The 16,188-nt window shown below is 43.1% G+C and overlaps 1 protein-coding gene across 4 annotated transcripts in view; it reads right to left on the bottom strand.

Moving 5' to 3' along the window:
- Positions 1-2,463: 2,463 nt before the first annotated feature.
- LOC121292823 (centrosomal protein of 128 kDa-like) overlaps positions 2,464-16,188 on the bottom strand; it is a 327,101-nt gene continuing 313,376 nt past the window's right edge. For 3 of the 4 annotated variants that reach the window (XM_041215267.1, XM_041215266.1, XM_041215265.1), the window contains one exon: positions 2,464-4,112. In XM_041215267.1, the coding sequence (XP_041071201.1) occupies positions 3,840-4,112 (273 nt within the window). In that variant the 3' untranslated portion in view covers positions 2,464-3,839. Of the gene's footprint in view, positions 4,113-7,840; positions 7,943-16,188 lie in introns of those variants that run through there. The other variant, XR_005946333.1, reaches the window with a different exon arrangement.

Consider the following 16,188-nt stretch of genomic DNA (forward strand, 5'->3'; position numbering starts at 1 on the left):
GAGCAATGGAACAAATAACAGCACAGGAAGAGGCCATGCAGCTACAGAGATAAAAACAAAAAAACTGCGGATGCTGGAAATCCAAAACAAAAACAGAATTACCTGGAAAAACTCAGCAGGTCTGGCAGCATCGGCGGAGAAGAAAAGAGTTGACGTTTCGAGTCATCATGACCCTTCGACAGTTCTGTCGAAGGGTCATGATGACTCGAAACGTCAACTCTTTTCTTCTCCGCCGATGCTGCCAGACCTGCTGAGTTTTTCCAGGTAATTCTGTTTTTGCCATGCAGCTACAGGTTGGATCATGTTTTCTCATGCTTGCACCACTACAGCCATCATAACCATATGGAGTGCAAACTTTGACCAGTGACACAGTTATACTACAAAAATTGTTTGGAGTAAAGCATCACTAGGTTTCTGACTGGTGAGTAATTACACATTGGGGCTAGGTATTGCTAGTGAAATGAAACATTAGAAAGGAATCACCTCTCAGGAGCTTTGGTCTGAAAGACAATTTAAGCACTACGTAAATGCTTATGGTACCACAAGGAAGCCTAATTAATTGGAGTAGGAAGTGAGCTTTTGGCAAATTGGGATTGTGAATCCTGGGAATGGATAGATAATGGTTTGTTGCACTGGAATTATGAATAATAACTGGTTTAGTCCACTGGAATAAAAGAGTGGACCTCAATGTGATGCATTTGATATATTGAAAGTCTTTGCTGGAATGAGTAACACGTTTATTATGAATCAACTGTGGTTTTAAAAACTTGTCTTTATGTTAAAAAATTAGTGAAGTTTGTCAGTTTCTTTTCCTCCACCCTTCCAATATTATATGGCCAGTAAATTAAGGCATTCCAGCTGATTTGGGGCCCATTGAGTGATGCTCCATCTGAGCCACAGGGTTAGCAAAAATTTCAAAGGCACAGAAACCATCTCTAGTTTGCCTACCAGAGCATATCATGTAAGGAAGACAGTGACTGTATCATTCGGATTCAGTATTGCATAAGGCATATCATTGATCAATGGAAAGCCAAAGTGTGACTTCTGTCTCTGTAGGCCAGCTTCAGACATCCCGCTGCCTTATTATGAGGGTTATGAAAATGCTGCTTCACTCAGATGCAATGCTCCCTTTATTCTCCAGTTTCTTTGAATCTTTGGTGCATTCAGTAGCTGAGCACTCTCCCAACACCTGCTCCGCCCACCCCCACAGTCCATATCTCTCAGTACGTTTCCCCATTAGGATGTTTAAGTGCAAGATTTCTGATAAACCACATGAGACACGAGAGACTCTTTATACTCAGTACAGTGTGGCAGCTGCAGTTCCTTCTAAGAAGCTAAATCAACCTAAACGGGTTCTGGAATTACAGCTTCTGAGATATATGGGATCTTGTAAACATAATAACTTTGGCTCTCTATGAACTGCAATATCATCATCTTCTGAAATTGGCTGCAGCCTCCGTGATTTTCAGCCACCAGTCTGAAGCTGAACAGCTCTCCTCCACTTGCCATATAAAATAAGGTACCTCCAGATGACTGATGTGAGGTTCATCCAGGAGGTTAATGAATCCTGAAGATAAAAGTAACTGATATTTATACAATTTGCAGTGATGTGCAGACCTGCTGAGGCTCATTCATGAGAGCTTCACTTAGCTGGTATAAGTTGGCAGGGCCAAACCTAGCGCTTGCAGCACATCACTGAAAACATCGTAGTATGGGGAGAAGGAAAGAGACATTACCCCAGCTGAGGACCTTGCTGATCTTGGACTGAATTTATACAGAGCAAGATACCAGTCTCCTTAATTTTATTACACAATCCAAAGTGAGTTATAGAGCTGGGCTTTACCGCAGGCTTTGTGATCCCAACATCAGGAGCACATGGGGGTCCCGAGCCTGCTGTTGCTAACGGCATCCCCAATTGGCGCAATCTTCCCAGAGGTTCCCTTGGAGGTGTGGGAACGAGTCAAGAATTAAGAGGCCCAAAGCCAATCTGTACCTCAGAGAGGAGAGGGAACTCCTCCGCAGGACTCATCTGGGCCATGGGTGCGACCGTTCCTGCCACAACCCCGTCATTGGGGTGTAAAGTCTCCTGTGCCGATGGATGCTGCCTCCATTGAGCTGAAGGCCTCAGCATGTTTCCAGATGCTAGCCACTCACGGCATAAAAATATATTTTCTATGGCCGGGAATTTCCGGCCCATCGTTGCGGGACTTGTCACAGGAAAGTCAACGGCCCAGCCAAAAGCCTACTGACTTTTGGCAGGACTGAACGATCAATGAGGTGGGCAGGCCAGAAAATCCTGCCTTACATGTCACCTTTGATTCTTTTGCCAACTGCTTTCATTTGGCGTCCTCTGGTTCTTGACCCTTTCGCCAATAGGAACAGTTTCTTTTTATCTACCCTGTCAAGACCCGTCATGATTTTGAACATCTCTATCAAATCGCCTCGCAACCTTCTCTTCTCTCCTAAGAACAGACTCAGCTTCTCCAATCTGTCCACGTAACTGATGTCCCTCATCTCTGGAACAATTCTCGTAAATCTTTTCCTCACTCTCTCTAATGTCTTCACATCCTTCCTAAAAGGTGGCACCCAGAATTGAACGCAATACTCCAATTGAGCCCGAATCAGTTTTTAATAAAGTTTCACCATAACTTCCTTACTTTCATACTCTTAAGCCTCATTGCACTCTATTGATAATCTCTGTGAAACAACTATTTACAGTGAACAAGCAGGAGGAGGGTGAATATGACTGAGTTGAAGCATAGCATGCTATTGAGAAGTTACTTTCCACTTATGCCTATAACAGTCTCGGACACCCATCAGAGAGAGCTGTCCCAACATGGCTCTCTCCTATTTTCCTGGCTCCACTTTCTTCTAATCCCATCTCCACGGAACTGTGGGAGCCCAGCATATAGTGCCTCCTTCTGCTCCCAATGAGGCATTCATTTTTTGTTTCAAAAATAGTAACCAAACCCTTCATTTTTTGGGATTTTTAACTTGCTATCCAACCATGTGAGGTGTTATGCCAACACAATGAAAAGGCAATATTGTTGTATTAGAGCTTTGATAAAAGCAATCCCTCTGTATACTTCTGGCCAGTAAACAATTTGGAAGCACACATGGCAACACCCCTACAGTCAGCTACCAGCAGTGGTTCTGCCCCATCTCCATTCTGTTTCTGCCTGAAATATAACCAAAAAAAAAATCTTATATCTAGGTTTTAGAAGATCCTTCATGTTCCATAAAACCGAATACCAACAAAAGGATAGGGATGACACCGGGTCAGTACATGAGGACAGGGGAGGGCACCTCATCCTCACAGAGCTGCCGAGTGTCCCCGATTGCTATACGAGCACAGCTCAGGCCGACCTGCACACCCGCAACTGAAGATCTCATTGTGGGAAGGAGGCAGCCACCACCCCAGCCAAATGAAGATACGATTCATGGTCCCCTTTCAACGGAAGCATATTGCGGTGGGCGGACACTGGTGTGGGGGGAACCATTCCATTTCCCCAGCCTACCACCTCTCCCCAACCCTTTATGTTATCTTTAATGGAAGAGGTAGATCAGATGCTGGAGAACAGCCCCTTCTCACACGTTACATCTGCTGTTAAATTGCTTTGAGGGATCATTTTTAAAGGTAGCTTGAATGTTTGAAGCTAAGAGCCTCTAGTCAATATCTAGCAAACACATTTCCCCCCTGAACAGGTTGAACAACTGTAAATTTAGAATTTTACAGCTTTCAAAACGGTGCCATTGAGGAGTGTTTTTACAATATTAATTTCGGCACACACTTCGTGTGTTGGTAAATACAAAGGAAATAAATTGAAAAGACTGTGCTTTTAGAGGCACTTAGAGTGCCTGCTGCTACCACCCGTATAATGGATGGGAACATGTTTCAGTAAACGCTCACAGCCACCCTGCTTGATACAAGGTAAGCGCCATCCGCTAAAGCTGCTGGAAAAACATACAACGTCACTTGATCTTTGTGGCCTAATACTTGTCCTTTTCTGCAGGAGACTTTCTTCCATTAGCAGCTCTGCAGAGCTCTTGTCCTCGGCTTGTGTCTCCCTTTGCGGACGGCAGATTTCGGTGCCTGCCGCTGCCATCTGGTGCTGCAAGGAAAGAGAATTACAAGGCTGAGTTATTTGCCTGGAGATGAGAGTTAATGGCACTGATATCCTTCCTTCCTCCACCTCCCTTCCACCTGCCACCCACCAATGCTCTTTTTAAGTTGTAGGGGGGCATGGTCATCCTGAATGTATCATTCAGTGCAATAAACAAGCTGCACACATCCAATGTACACAACCATTTAAGATGTGAGTGACCATTCAGCAGACTTGAATGTACCAGCACAGTGCAATAGATTGCTCACACACAACAAAGGAAAGTTAGAGGGCACAGTAACACAGTGGTAATGTCACTGGACTATTAATTCAGAGGCCTGGTCTATTACTCCAGAAACATGAGTGCAAATCTCATTATGGTGGTGGTGGGGGGGGGGGGGGGGGGGGGGGCGAATTTAAATTCAATTCATTAATAAATCTGGAATAAAATGCTAGTCTCATTAATAGTGATCATATAACTACTTAAAGCCATCTGTTTCACCGAAGCCCTTCAGGGGTCAATTTACCACTGTTGCCTGGAGTGGCCAACTCCAGACCCACAACAATATGGTTAACTCTTAACTGCCTTCTGAAATGGCCTAGCAAGCTACTCAGTTGCATCAAACTGCTACAGGAAAAAAACATTGTGGATGTACATGCACCATGTGCACTGCAGCAGTTTAAGAAGCAGCTCACCTCTGAAGGGCAATTAGGGATGGGCAATAAATGCTGGCTTTGCCTGTGACACTCACACCCACCCAAGTTTGAACAGAAAGACATTGCACACCCCCGCACACCTCATGGTTCGAACACAAGCTAGCTCTGTCCTTTGGCCCTCCTAACAGAGAGCACTCTCATTTGGGAGGCCTACTGGTGGGCAGAAAAGGTATCTGGCAAATACTGGGGCAAGAAAATGATAGCCAAATCTCACAAGCTGACTTATTTTCTGAAATCTCTTCAAAAAGGTTACAATTTCTTTCTCCGCTCCAGCACCCTCAGATTTTCTCTCCTCCTCTTAGCAGATAAACTCTTGACAAATGCCTCCATAACTTTGCCATTCTTCATGTTTGACCTGATATAGTAAGTCCCATTAGACTATTGCACCACAGGAGCATCACAGCCAATCCCAATTCTGCCCTCGTACCCTTCTGGGGAATCAGTGGATTGCAATCAAGAGCAGGGTCCAAGACAAATACACCTTGTACGCAGTTGAAGTCAACTGTATGCCTTCTACTGCCAGCATGAAGCAGCTAACTTTACACCACCTGGACACTGAGGAGGGGAACAGGTTGAAATCTTGCCTGTGCTTTCACTCTAAAATGGCAAAGCAGTGAATGTCAACACTGGTAAAACAGGGCAACTGGACATGAACAGAACTGAGTCAACAAAAAACAAGCAATGGCAAATGTCAGGCCAAACACAGGACAGTTAAAGGGTCTTTTCACAAATCCTTGGACTCTGGTGCTGAATTCTGTGCAATGCTTCACAATCTCAGTGGGAATTGTCATTTATCCTCCTACTTCACGTTGATTTTTTTTTTCTTCACAAAAGACATATATTAAAAAGAATTGCCAGCTTTTATATATATTAAATGCTCTCTGTTTTCACTCATTCATTCCATCTTCATTTGGCTGAGATGCAGAAGCTTTGTTACACACACCACAATGAAAAAGGCAAGTTAACAAGGCTATTAAAATATAAACAAAGCACTGGGAAAAATTTCTAGGGGGATAGAATTGAAAAGCAGGGAAGTTACATTAACTTTTATAGAGCCTTAGTTGGACCATACAGTAAGTCCTCGCTTAATGATATGGCTGTGTTCCTGAAAAGTGAGACTTTAAGCAAAACAACGTTAAGCAAATTAGATTTTCCCATTACGACTAACGCGAAAACTATAAAAACTAGAACCTCTCTCCACAGAAAAGAACATTAAACTATTATACCTTGCAAGTTGAAATGCTGTAATTGCTAAATTCCTACATTTGTAAATGAAATAACTAGTAGCTTAAAATAAATTTTAAATTATAAAAGAAATATGTTAACTCTCTCTACTTACTTCCAACAAGCCACCCCTCTCGCTCACCAATCCTCCTGTTCGCCGTTTCTCACACTCCAGGTTGCCACCGATCATGCTTGCCAAACCTCCCACTCGCCACACATCATGCTCATTGACCCTCCCAGTTGCTGGCCAACTCCCCTTGCTCCCTGCCTCTCCTGCTCACTACTTCCCTCTCTCAGACCCCTGCTGTAAGCAAGGACTAGTGAGGTGAGCGGTAAGAGACAGGAACAGCAGCTCTGGAGCAAGAGCAACTTCGGATTGCAGATCGCGGAGGTAAGCCGTGAGATGGAGAGTTGGCGAGTGGGAGAGTCGGCCAGAGATCAGGGGGGTTGGGGACTGGAGGGTCAGCCAGAGAGAGGGGGGCGGTGTCAGGAAGCAGGAGGCTGCGCTAAAATGGCACTGAACGGATCACACAAATAATGTCACACCTGGCACAAAACAACGTTAAAACGAAACTCCACACACTAAACACGAATACCCGCCCCATTAACTGACTGATGTTAAATCAAAACAACTTAAAACAGGCCAACTTAAAGCGAAGACTTAATGTGCTTGGGAGTACTCGGAACAGTTCTAGTCTCCTAAAAAGGTTCTGGAGAATGTTTGAAAAATATATACTACAATGACATCAGAACTGAGAAGTTATAACTATCAGGAAAGGTTGAACAGGCTGGGACTCTTTTCTCTGGAAAAGGGAGACTGAGGGTGATGAAAGAGGTTTTTAAATTAGGAAAGGGTTTGATTGGATAGACATAGAGAAAATATTTCCACATGTGGGGAATCCAAAACTATCTTAAATTTATGCCCTCTGGTTAACAATAAGTTCAATGAAGGATTCAGGGGATAACTCCCTCCCAGAGAGCAGTTAGAGTACTACCAGAAGGTATAGTGCAGATGCAATTCAGGGGGAGCTAGATCAGTTCACGAGGGAGAAAAGGATAGAAGGATAATCACATAGGGGCAGATGAGGTAGGATGGCAGGAGGCACATGTGCAGCATAAACACCAGCACAGACCAATTGGGCAGAATGACCTGTTTTTGTGCTGCAAATTCTAGGTAACTCTAAGGATTTTAAGGTCAGGGTGCGAAAGCTGCATGCTTCCAATTTCGGTCTCGCACTACTTCAAGAGGTTTCATATCAGACCTTCAAGAGGTTTCGAGGCTGATATGGGGATGGCAGTCCATGCTGGCACCCGCAACTGCAACGTTTTTATCTGCATCACCAAAGTTTGCTGCGCATTGTCAGGTCTGATGCATCCACCAATGCAACACATGTCAGGTTCCCCTTACATCTCCTGGTGAAGAAAAATGGCGGACGCTCCAATTCCTGTAGCCGCTCAATCTGATGCAACATTTAGAAATCATAACACTTGTGCGAAAATAAATGAAACATTTCCATTGGGGTACCTCACAGAGATTTCTGCAAAATATAGATAAACCCCTCCCCCACAATGAACACACGTGTGTTTTGCAAAGGTTCTGTTAGGATCAGAACTATGGGTATCACGCAATAAAACCAAACTTTGATACTTGGTCAGCAGCCTTGTAACAGGGATATTCATCAATACCTGAATTCTGGCCAGAATCCAGGCCCCCATATTTGTTGCATTTCCCTGTCAATGCTAAACTTGACATAATGGCCTGTGGAGGGAAGACCCTGTGTATACTCACAGCCTGTATCGGTAGTGAAACAGCTGGAAGGGGAACCATCTTGATCACGCAGTGCAACAGGCAGACCATCCAATCTCTCATTCCTCAAGCTTGCGCCAGACTCTTCCTCCTGATCACCAGCGGGGCAGGGTGGGGAGTGGGGGGGGGGGGGGGGGGGGGGGGGGGGGGGGAAATTCACTTTAAGAAACTCATATTAGTCAGTTCCACTTTCATCAGAACCTTTCATGACTTAAGTTTAGGCAGCTTCATGCCAGTACTTAAATAAGTACTGCCCTCATATTGGCAACATCACTCAGAGGTTGAGGGAGATGGTGGTGTAGTGGTAATGACACTGGGCTAATAATCCAGAGGCCCAGGCTAATGCTCTGGAGACATGTATTCAAATCTCAACATGGCAGCAAAAAATTAATTCATAAATTTGGAATTGAAAGCTAGTCTCAGTGATGGTGATCATGAATCTATCATTGATTGTTGTAAAAACCCATCTGGTTCATTCATGTCCTTAGGGAAGGAAATCTGCCATCCTTATCGGCTCAGATCTACATGTGACCCCAGATCCACCGCAATGTGGTTGACTCTTAACTGCCCTCTTAGCACCAAACACCTTCTCAAGAGCAATTAGGGATGGGCAACAAATGCTGGTCTTGCTAGTGATGCCCACGTCCCATGCAAGAATAAAAAGGTGTGATACAATGGCTGTAGGAAGAAATGGAAAAATGCCCCACTGATTCAGTTGGAAGTGCTGTTCTGACCTGTGGGCTAAAGGTACATATACATAGAGTAAATTACTGCATTAACTGTGTCACATGAAACCTGGTTTGGGAGTGTCCTTGCAAGCCCTGAGTGTCCAAATGGAAATTGTACAACTGCCTGCATCTAATGTAGACATCTCAATGAGCACAACATCAACAAAAAGTAAACAGACTACTTCTACTACTCAATACAGAACTTTTCTTTTAAACAACCAAATCATCAATTGCCATTTTGTCCCAACATCTGATCTTTGGAGCCATTTGTGAACATGCACAGAAACATCATGTTTCCATGAAGTTATTTTTAATTTGATTCATGGGATGTGAGGAGGGTCACTGGGAAGGTCAGCATTTATAGCCCACCCCAGCTGCCCTGAGAAGGTGGTAGTGGGCCTTCACTTTGAACTTCTGATGTCAACATTCTAAGTGGCAGTTTGATACAACTGAGTGGCTTGCGAGGCCCACTTCAGAGGACATCCAAGAGTCAACCTCAGTGGCATGGGACTGGAGTCACATATAGGCCAGGCCATGTAAGGACCTTGCGTTTCTTTCCCTAAATGAGATCAGTGAACCAGTTGTGTGTTTTTAATTCCGACAGCTTCATGGTCACTTTTACTAATAGCAACAGTTTTTTCAATTTCCAGACTTTTTTAAAACTGAAATATAATTCTGGGTGCCATGGTGGGATTTGAACTCCAACTTACTGGATTGTTAGTCCAGTAATATAACCATTGCACTGCCATACCCACTGCACATGGCTATTAAGTATATAAATCCAACAATTCAAAAACAGTTAGCAAAAAAAAAAATATTGTACCAAAAGTAATCTAGGAGTAGAAAACAGCCTTTTATGTTACAACTGCCAGAGGAGGTGGTGGAAGCAGGTACGATAGTGGTGTTTAAGAGGCAACTTGACAAATACATGAATAGGATGGGAATAGAGGGGTACGGACCCCAGAAGTGCAAAATGTTTTAGTTGACGGGCAATATGATCGGCGCAGGCTTGGAGAGCCAAAGGGCCTGTTCCTGTACTGTACTTTTCTTTGTTCTTAACTGTAGGACTATTTAGTATTGTGTAATAGTACATACAATGTGATAGTCACATTAACTAGACTTTAGGAATAACAGTGACATTCAGAATAAAGATGCTCAAATAATGGTTGCTCTTGTATATGTTACAGGTTTCCGTGATAATGGACTTTAAAGGTTTGCCTTATAATTGATACCTAAATCAAGACTCTCACATAAAATACGTGTAAAGAGAATAAAAGTAGCCTGCCACTGCATTTCCATAACGGTGGAAAAGGAAACTATTTTTCTTGGTCCTACAAAATTCACTTTTCCTCTACCCGCTGGTTAGTGCATATTGTCCTATTTATCAGTGCCTGCTTGCACCTATTCAGTAACTCAATTCACACATTCAGTTTTCCTCTCTGTGGGTTGGTTACAACTAGGAGAGTTGAACTCTTGCAGGAGAGTTTAATTCAGGCCAGAGAGATTACACTGTGAGTTACTTTCATTGTCCTTCTACTCATTCTCATTGGAATATTAGGGATGTGAGTAAGCCATTCAGCCCCTTGAGCCTGTTCTGCCTTTCCATCATGGCTGTTCTCCCCCTCGGCTCCATTTACTTTCCTTTTTTTCCCAAATCCCTTGATCCCTTTACACATAACCTCTCCCCAATCCCTCCCTAAAAACACCAAATTAAACTGCAAGTCTCTGAAGAAATGTGTCAAGTGATTTCACTAAAGGTACCCTGCTCCATAGCTCATGAAAACTGGTAGAATTACACAGCCACATGGAAAGAGAATAGCAGGACTCAAAATAGCTACATATAGGGCATATCATCTAGGATTTAAGAACCCAGGGGAGGGAGTGAAGGGAATAGCAAGTAGACAGAAAGCACTGCAAGCCAACAACAATGGAGAATTTTCAACCAACTAATGGGTTCTTTGGTAGCTTCCTAATTCTGTTGTGACACTGAGCTATAAAGATCACTAGGTCCAAAATCCATCACAGTTCTGTTCTGAGTTTGCTGACCTCTGTTGGGATGGCCATTACAATTGGCTTCAATGAACGATATTTTATGCCCTACCCTGAATTTGGAGGCAGGAAGGACATTGAATCAGGCAGGAGGGTAGGAGATGCAGACCCCGCCACCTTCCCATCTCCACCTGATTAAGTCTGTGGCAAGAAGGCCAGTGAACTGAGGTCCTTAAGAGGCAATTAATGTCCAATTGAGGGCCCCATTCTGCCACTAATGGTAATAACCCACATAGAGAACATGACAAACAAACCTCTGTGGCTTACTTGTGGTCTCCTGGGTGGTCCCTTGTTCTAAGGCACCCAGTGCCTGATCAAAGGACCTAGCATTAGGAAGGGGGACAGCCCGCTGCAAGCCACCCCACTGCCTTGCAGTCAATCCCCTACACCCACTTCCCCCATGATCCACCAACTCAGCCGCCATCACTTACCTCTGGCCAGGGTTGCTTTGTGATACTGGGCCTCAGTTGGGTGTCATTCCGTCAGCAGCTACCACCTCACCAGTGGCACTGCTGAGCAAAAGAGCTGCCCACCTCTGATTGGCCAGCAGCTCTCGGCAGGCGGGGCTTCCCACCCTCAGGGTCCTGATCCTGTGGAAGTCCCACTGAGACCCCCATCACCCGCCCAAAAAAAAACCCCAACTGGACTGGAAAAAATGCCATACATACGAACATACAAATTAAGAGCAAGAGTAAGCCACTTGGCCCCTCGAGCCTGCTCCACCATTCAATAAGAACATGGCTGATCTGATTGTAACCTCAAACCCACATTCCTGCCTACCCCCGATAATCTTCCACTCCCTTGTTAATCAAGAATCTATCCAGCTCTGCCGTAAAAATATTCAAAGGCTCTACTTCCAGCACCTTTTGAGGAGGAGAGTTCCAAGGGCTCACGACCCTGAGAGAAAAAATTTCTCCTCATCTTTGTCTTAAATGAGTGACTCCTTATTTTTAAATAGTGATCCCTAGTTCTAGATTCCCCAACATCCTCTCCACATCCACCCTGTCAAGACCCCTCAGGATCCGAAAGGTTTCAATCAAGTTGCCTCTTACTCTTCTAAAGTCCAGTGGATACAAGACTAGCCTGTACAACTTCCCTTATAAGACAACCTGCCCATTCCTGGTATTAGTCTAGTAAACCTTCCCTGAACTGCTTCTAATGCATTTACATTCTTCCTTAAATAAGGAGACCAATACTGTGCACAATACTCCAGATGTGGTCTCATCAGTGCTCTGTACAACTGAAGCATAACCTCCCTGCTTTTGTAATCACAATGAATAACAACATTCTATTAGCTTTCCTAATTACTTGCCGAACCTGCATACTGGGCCTCCGGTGGGTGTTATTCTGCCAACCGGAGAATTCCTATAAGGCCAGCGCTCATTTTGTTAACTCTTTTCTGATTTAAATATCTATAGAAACTCTTACTATACGCCTTTATATTACCAGCTAGCTTTCTCTCAAAATCTAATTTTTCCCTTCTTATTAATCTTTTGTCAGTCTATGCTGTTCTTTATATTCTTTCCAACCTCCTGACCCTGTCACCCATCTTGTGTAATTACATGCTTTTTGTTTAAGTTTAATACTGTCTTTAACTTTTTTAGTTAACCATGGACGGTGGGCCCTCCGCTTGGAATCTTTCTTTCACATTGGAATGTATCTATTCTATGTATTCTGAAATATCCCTTTAAATGTCTGCCACTGAACCTCTATTGACCTATCCCTTAACCTCATTTGCCAGTTCGCTTTAGCTAGCTCCACTTTCATGCCCTTATAATTGTCCTTATTTAAGTTTAAAATAGTAGTCTTGGGCGGACTCGTTTTTCCCTCAAAATGAATGTAAAATTTAATCATATTATGATTGCTGCTACCGAGGTGTGCCTTCACTAGTTATCAATTAGTCCTATTTCATTGCTCAATACCAGGTCTGTATAGCCTGCTCTCTGGTTGGCTCCAGAATGTGCTATTCTAAGAAACTATCCAGAAGACATTCTATGAACTCCTTATCTACATTACCTTTGCCCATCTGATTTTTCCAGTCTATGTGTAGATTAAAATCCCCCATGATTATTGCTGTACCTTTCCATCAAGCTCCATTACCCCTTCTTTTATACTCTGTCCCACCGTGTAGTCATAATTAGGGGGCTTGTACACCACTCCCACAAGTGACTTCTTGCCTTTATCATTTCTCATCTCAAACCAAACCGCTTCCACATCCTAGGTTCCTGAACTTAGGTCATCCCTCTCTAATGCGCTAATACCAAAATTAATTAACAAAGTCACCCCTCCACCTTTTCCTGGCTTCCTGTCCTTGCCAAATGTCATGTGCCCTTCGATATTCAGCATTCCCACTTCTGAAAGCTATCTTGGAAGGGGGTATATGTATTAATTAGGTGAGGACAGGATACAAGAATCATATAGAACAGAAAGCAGACTTTGGCCCAACTCTTTTAAAGAACTATCTCATTTTTACCACAATTTGTTTCCTTTTCAATTATACATCCGATTGCCTTTTGAAAGTGCCTATTGAATCTGCTTCCACTGCACTTTCACACAGTGTATTCCATACAGTATATTCATCATACCTCATTACACGAAAACAAATTGTCCATCTGGTTCTTTTGTCAATTGTCTTAAATCTGTGTTCTCTGCTTACCTACCCTGTTGTCAATGGAGGATTAGGCTCAGCGATTAGTTTGCCAATGCTCATTGAAATGTCTTTATATAAACTATCAGCATCTGGGGGTTACCGCTGAGCAGAAACCAAACTGGACTGGCCATATAAATACTGTGGCCTCAAGAGCAGGTCAAAGGCTGAGAACTCTGCAGCAAGTAACTTTTCTCCTGATTCCCTAAAGCCTGCCCATCATCTACAAAGCTCAAGTCAGCAGTGTAATGGAATACTCTCCACTTGCCTGGATGAGTGCAGCTCCAACAATACAAGAAGCTCGACACCATCCCAAGGCAATGCAGCCTGCTTGATTGGCATCCAATCCACCATCTTAAAGATTCACTCCTCCGCCACTGGCATACAATAGCAACAATATGTACCATCTACAAGGTGAACTGCAGGCACTTGTCAAGCCTCCTTCAACAGCACCTTCCAAACCTGTATCGTCTATCACCTAAAAGGAGAAAGGCAGCAGGTGCATGGGAACACTGCCACCTGCAAGCTCCCTTCAAAGCCACACACCACCCTAACTTCAAAATATATCACCGTTCTTTCACTGCCACTGGGTCAAAATCCTGGAGCTCCCTTCCTAACAGCACTGTGAGGTATACCTACACCACACGGGCTGCAGCAGTTCAAGAACCAGCATCTTCTCAAAGGTAATTAGGGATGGGCAATAAATGCTGGAGATGTCCATATTCCAGAACAAATATGATTCAACATCTTCATGATAGGTTGGGAGAGAGAGGATACAACTAGAGAGACAGAGAAATTCTTAAATATCTTTTCAGTCAGGAGCTGTATCTGACTGTCCAGAGCATGCAGACACCCATTCTTGTGTATATTGCAAGTTTCAATAGAGACAGACTTCATTGATAGGGAGGAAGGAGATCTTGTTAACTGCTTTTATTCAAAAATGTTGTCCATTCTCTTGACGTGTTGGACTTAGAAAACATACCGGTTACTTTCCCCTCCCAATAGAGACTTTGTTATACAGTATGCAACTAAGTGACCAAAAAAACAATGTGACACGGGACATGTTCAGCATGGGTCAAACAATGGGATATAATCAATAAGCTGGATTTATTTCCTGTTCAACAGAGAATGCTGTGAATCTATTTTTTTGTGGATAATCTGCCTCAAAAAATTTAAAACCATTCAGATTTTCTCACAAACAAAGCCACTTTGATTGTCTCGTACTTAGCAGCACTGTACAAAGTAGGCCGATTATCGTACAATGGAACTTTAGTTCCCTGGCACTGGGTGTATCAGGTATTCAGTTTAATAGGCAAAGGTTTAGAGAAGGAAATAAAAACAAGTATTTGCCATGACTAGGATGAGTAGGGTTATCAGAGACAGTCAAATTATAGGAATAAAGTGAGCATCTGCGTCTGAGCTAGTCTCAGTTATTTACTTGTCAGCCTTGGTTTGATGGTACCACTCTCTGAATCAGAAGGTCGTGGGTTCAAGCCCTACTCTATGCAGATATTTTTGTGCGCTGGCAGACATGTCATCATTTGGATGAGATATTAAACCTCAGTCCTGTCTGTCTTCCCAAGTGAGTATAAAGATTCCATGGCTTTATTCAGAAAAAGAGAGTTCTCAGCAGTGTCCTGGCCAATATTTATCCCTCAATCAACATTGCTACAAACAGATTATTTGAAAAGTAAGCCTTGTATTTCATAACCTCAAGGTGTCCCAAAATGCCTTACAGCCAATGAAGTACTTTTGAAGTGCAGACACTGTTGATGGTACCAATCTCTGATTAAGAAGGTCGTGGGAAATGCAGCAGCCAATTTGCACACACCAAGCTCCAACAAACAGCAATGTGAAAATTATCAAATAATCAGTTTTTAGCGATGCTTTTTGAGTGATAATTATTAACCATTTGGCTCACTGCCATTTGTGAAATCTTGTGTGCTTAAATTGGCTGCCACTTTTCCCTATGAGACTGGTTACAATTCAAAAGCACTTCATTATAAAGTCCATAGGATGTCCTGAAAACATGAAAGATGCTATATAAATGCAATATTTTTCTTTATTATATCAAATTTGTGTCATATATCAGATTACTACAGGAGTAAAAGATCTCCTCTGTTACTATAAATTGGTATTGATATTGATAGGTCATCTTGTCTATACATAGACCTTGATCAATACTTAGTACTTGAATTTGGGATTGGATGAAACTGCTGTACTCCTCCAGGTTCCTCAGGATGGGGCTAGTGGGGGTGGTGGGAGTGTGAAACTCCACATCTTCTCTGTATCAATCTCTCTTCTTCATCATGCTCCCTCCTTAACTGTCCCCACTCCCAAATTCCCTTAAATTTATACAGCAGATAGAATGGAACTGACTGAGTAAGAGATGTTATCAAATAATGCAGCTCTGCCTCTCCTTTAACCTGGTATTATGTTACTCAAAGGCAGGTACAGACCTGAGTGATAAAGAGAAAAATATGCAAATGCTGGAGAAACACTATATCATTCAACATCTGAAAACAGAAAATATAGGTCGACAATTTGAGTGTAGATCCTTTGCCAGGACTGAAAACTGACAGATGAGTGTGAGCTTTTATAGGGCAGAGACAAAACAAAGAGGGGAAGGGAGAGCAACAAGTAAGGCTCAAGCGCCAATCGCAAAGAAGAGGCAACATGTTCAACAGGCTTTATGAAAGCCTAGACCTCTCTAGCTTGTTGTAAATCGAAAATAAAAATCTTGTCCATTGGCTATGAAATTATTTGCTGTGGCCTCAAGGGTTAACAGAGCCATAGAAATTTACAAAGCAAAAAGTCATCTTGCCCAAACTGTCAGTGCCAGTCAAAAAATCCAGATTAATTCCACTTTTCAGCTCTTGGTCTGTAGCCTGGTAGGTTACAGAGCTCCAAGTG

This window comes from Carcharodon carcharias, chromosome 20 (assembly GCF_017639515.1).
Source record: "Carcharodon carcharias isolate sCarCar2 chromosome 20, sCarCar2.pri, whole genome shotgun sequence".
NCBI classification, from domain to species: domain Eukaryota; kingdom Metazoa; phylum Chordata; class Chondrichthyes; order Lamniformes; family Lamnidae; genus Carcharodon; species Carcharodon carcharias.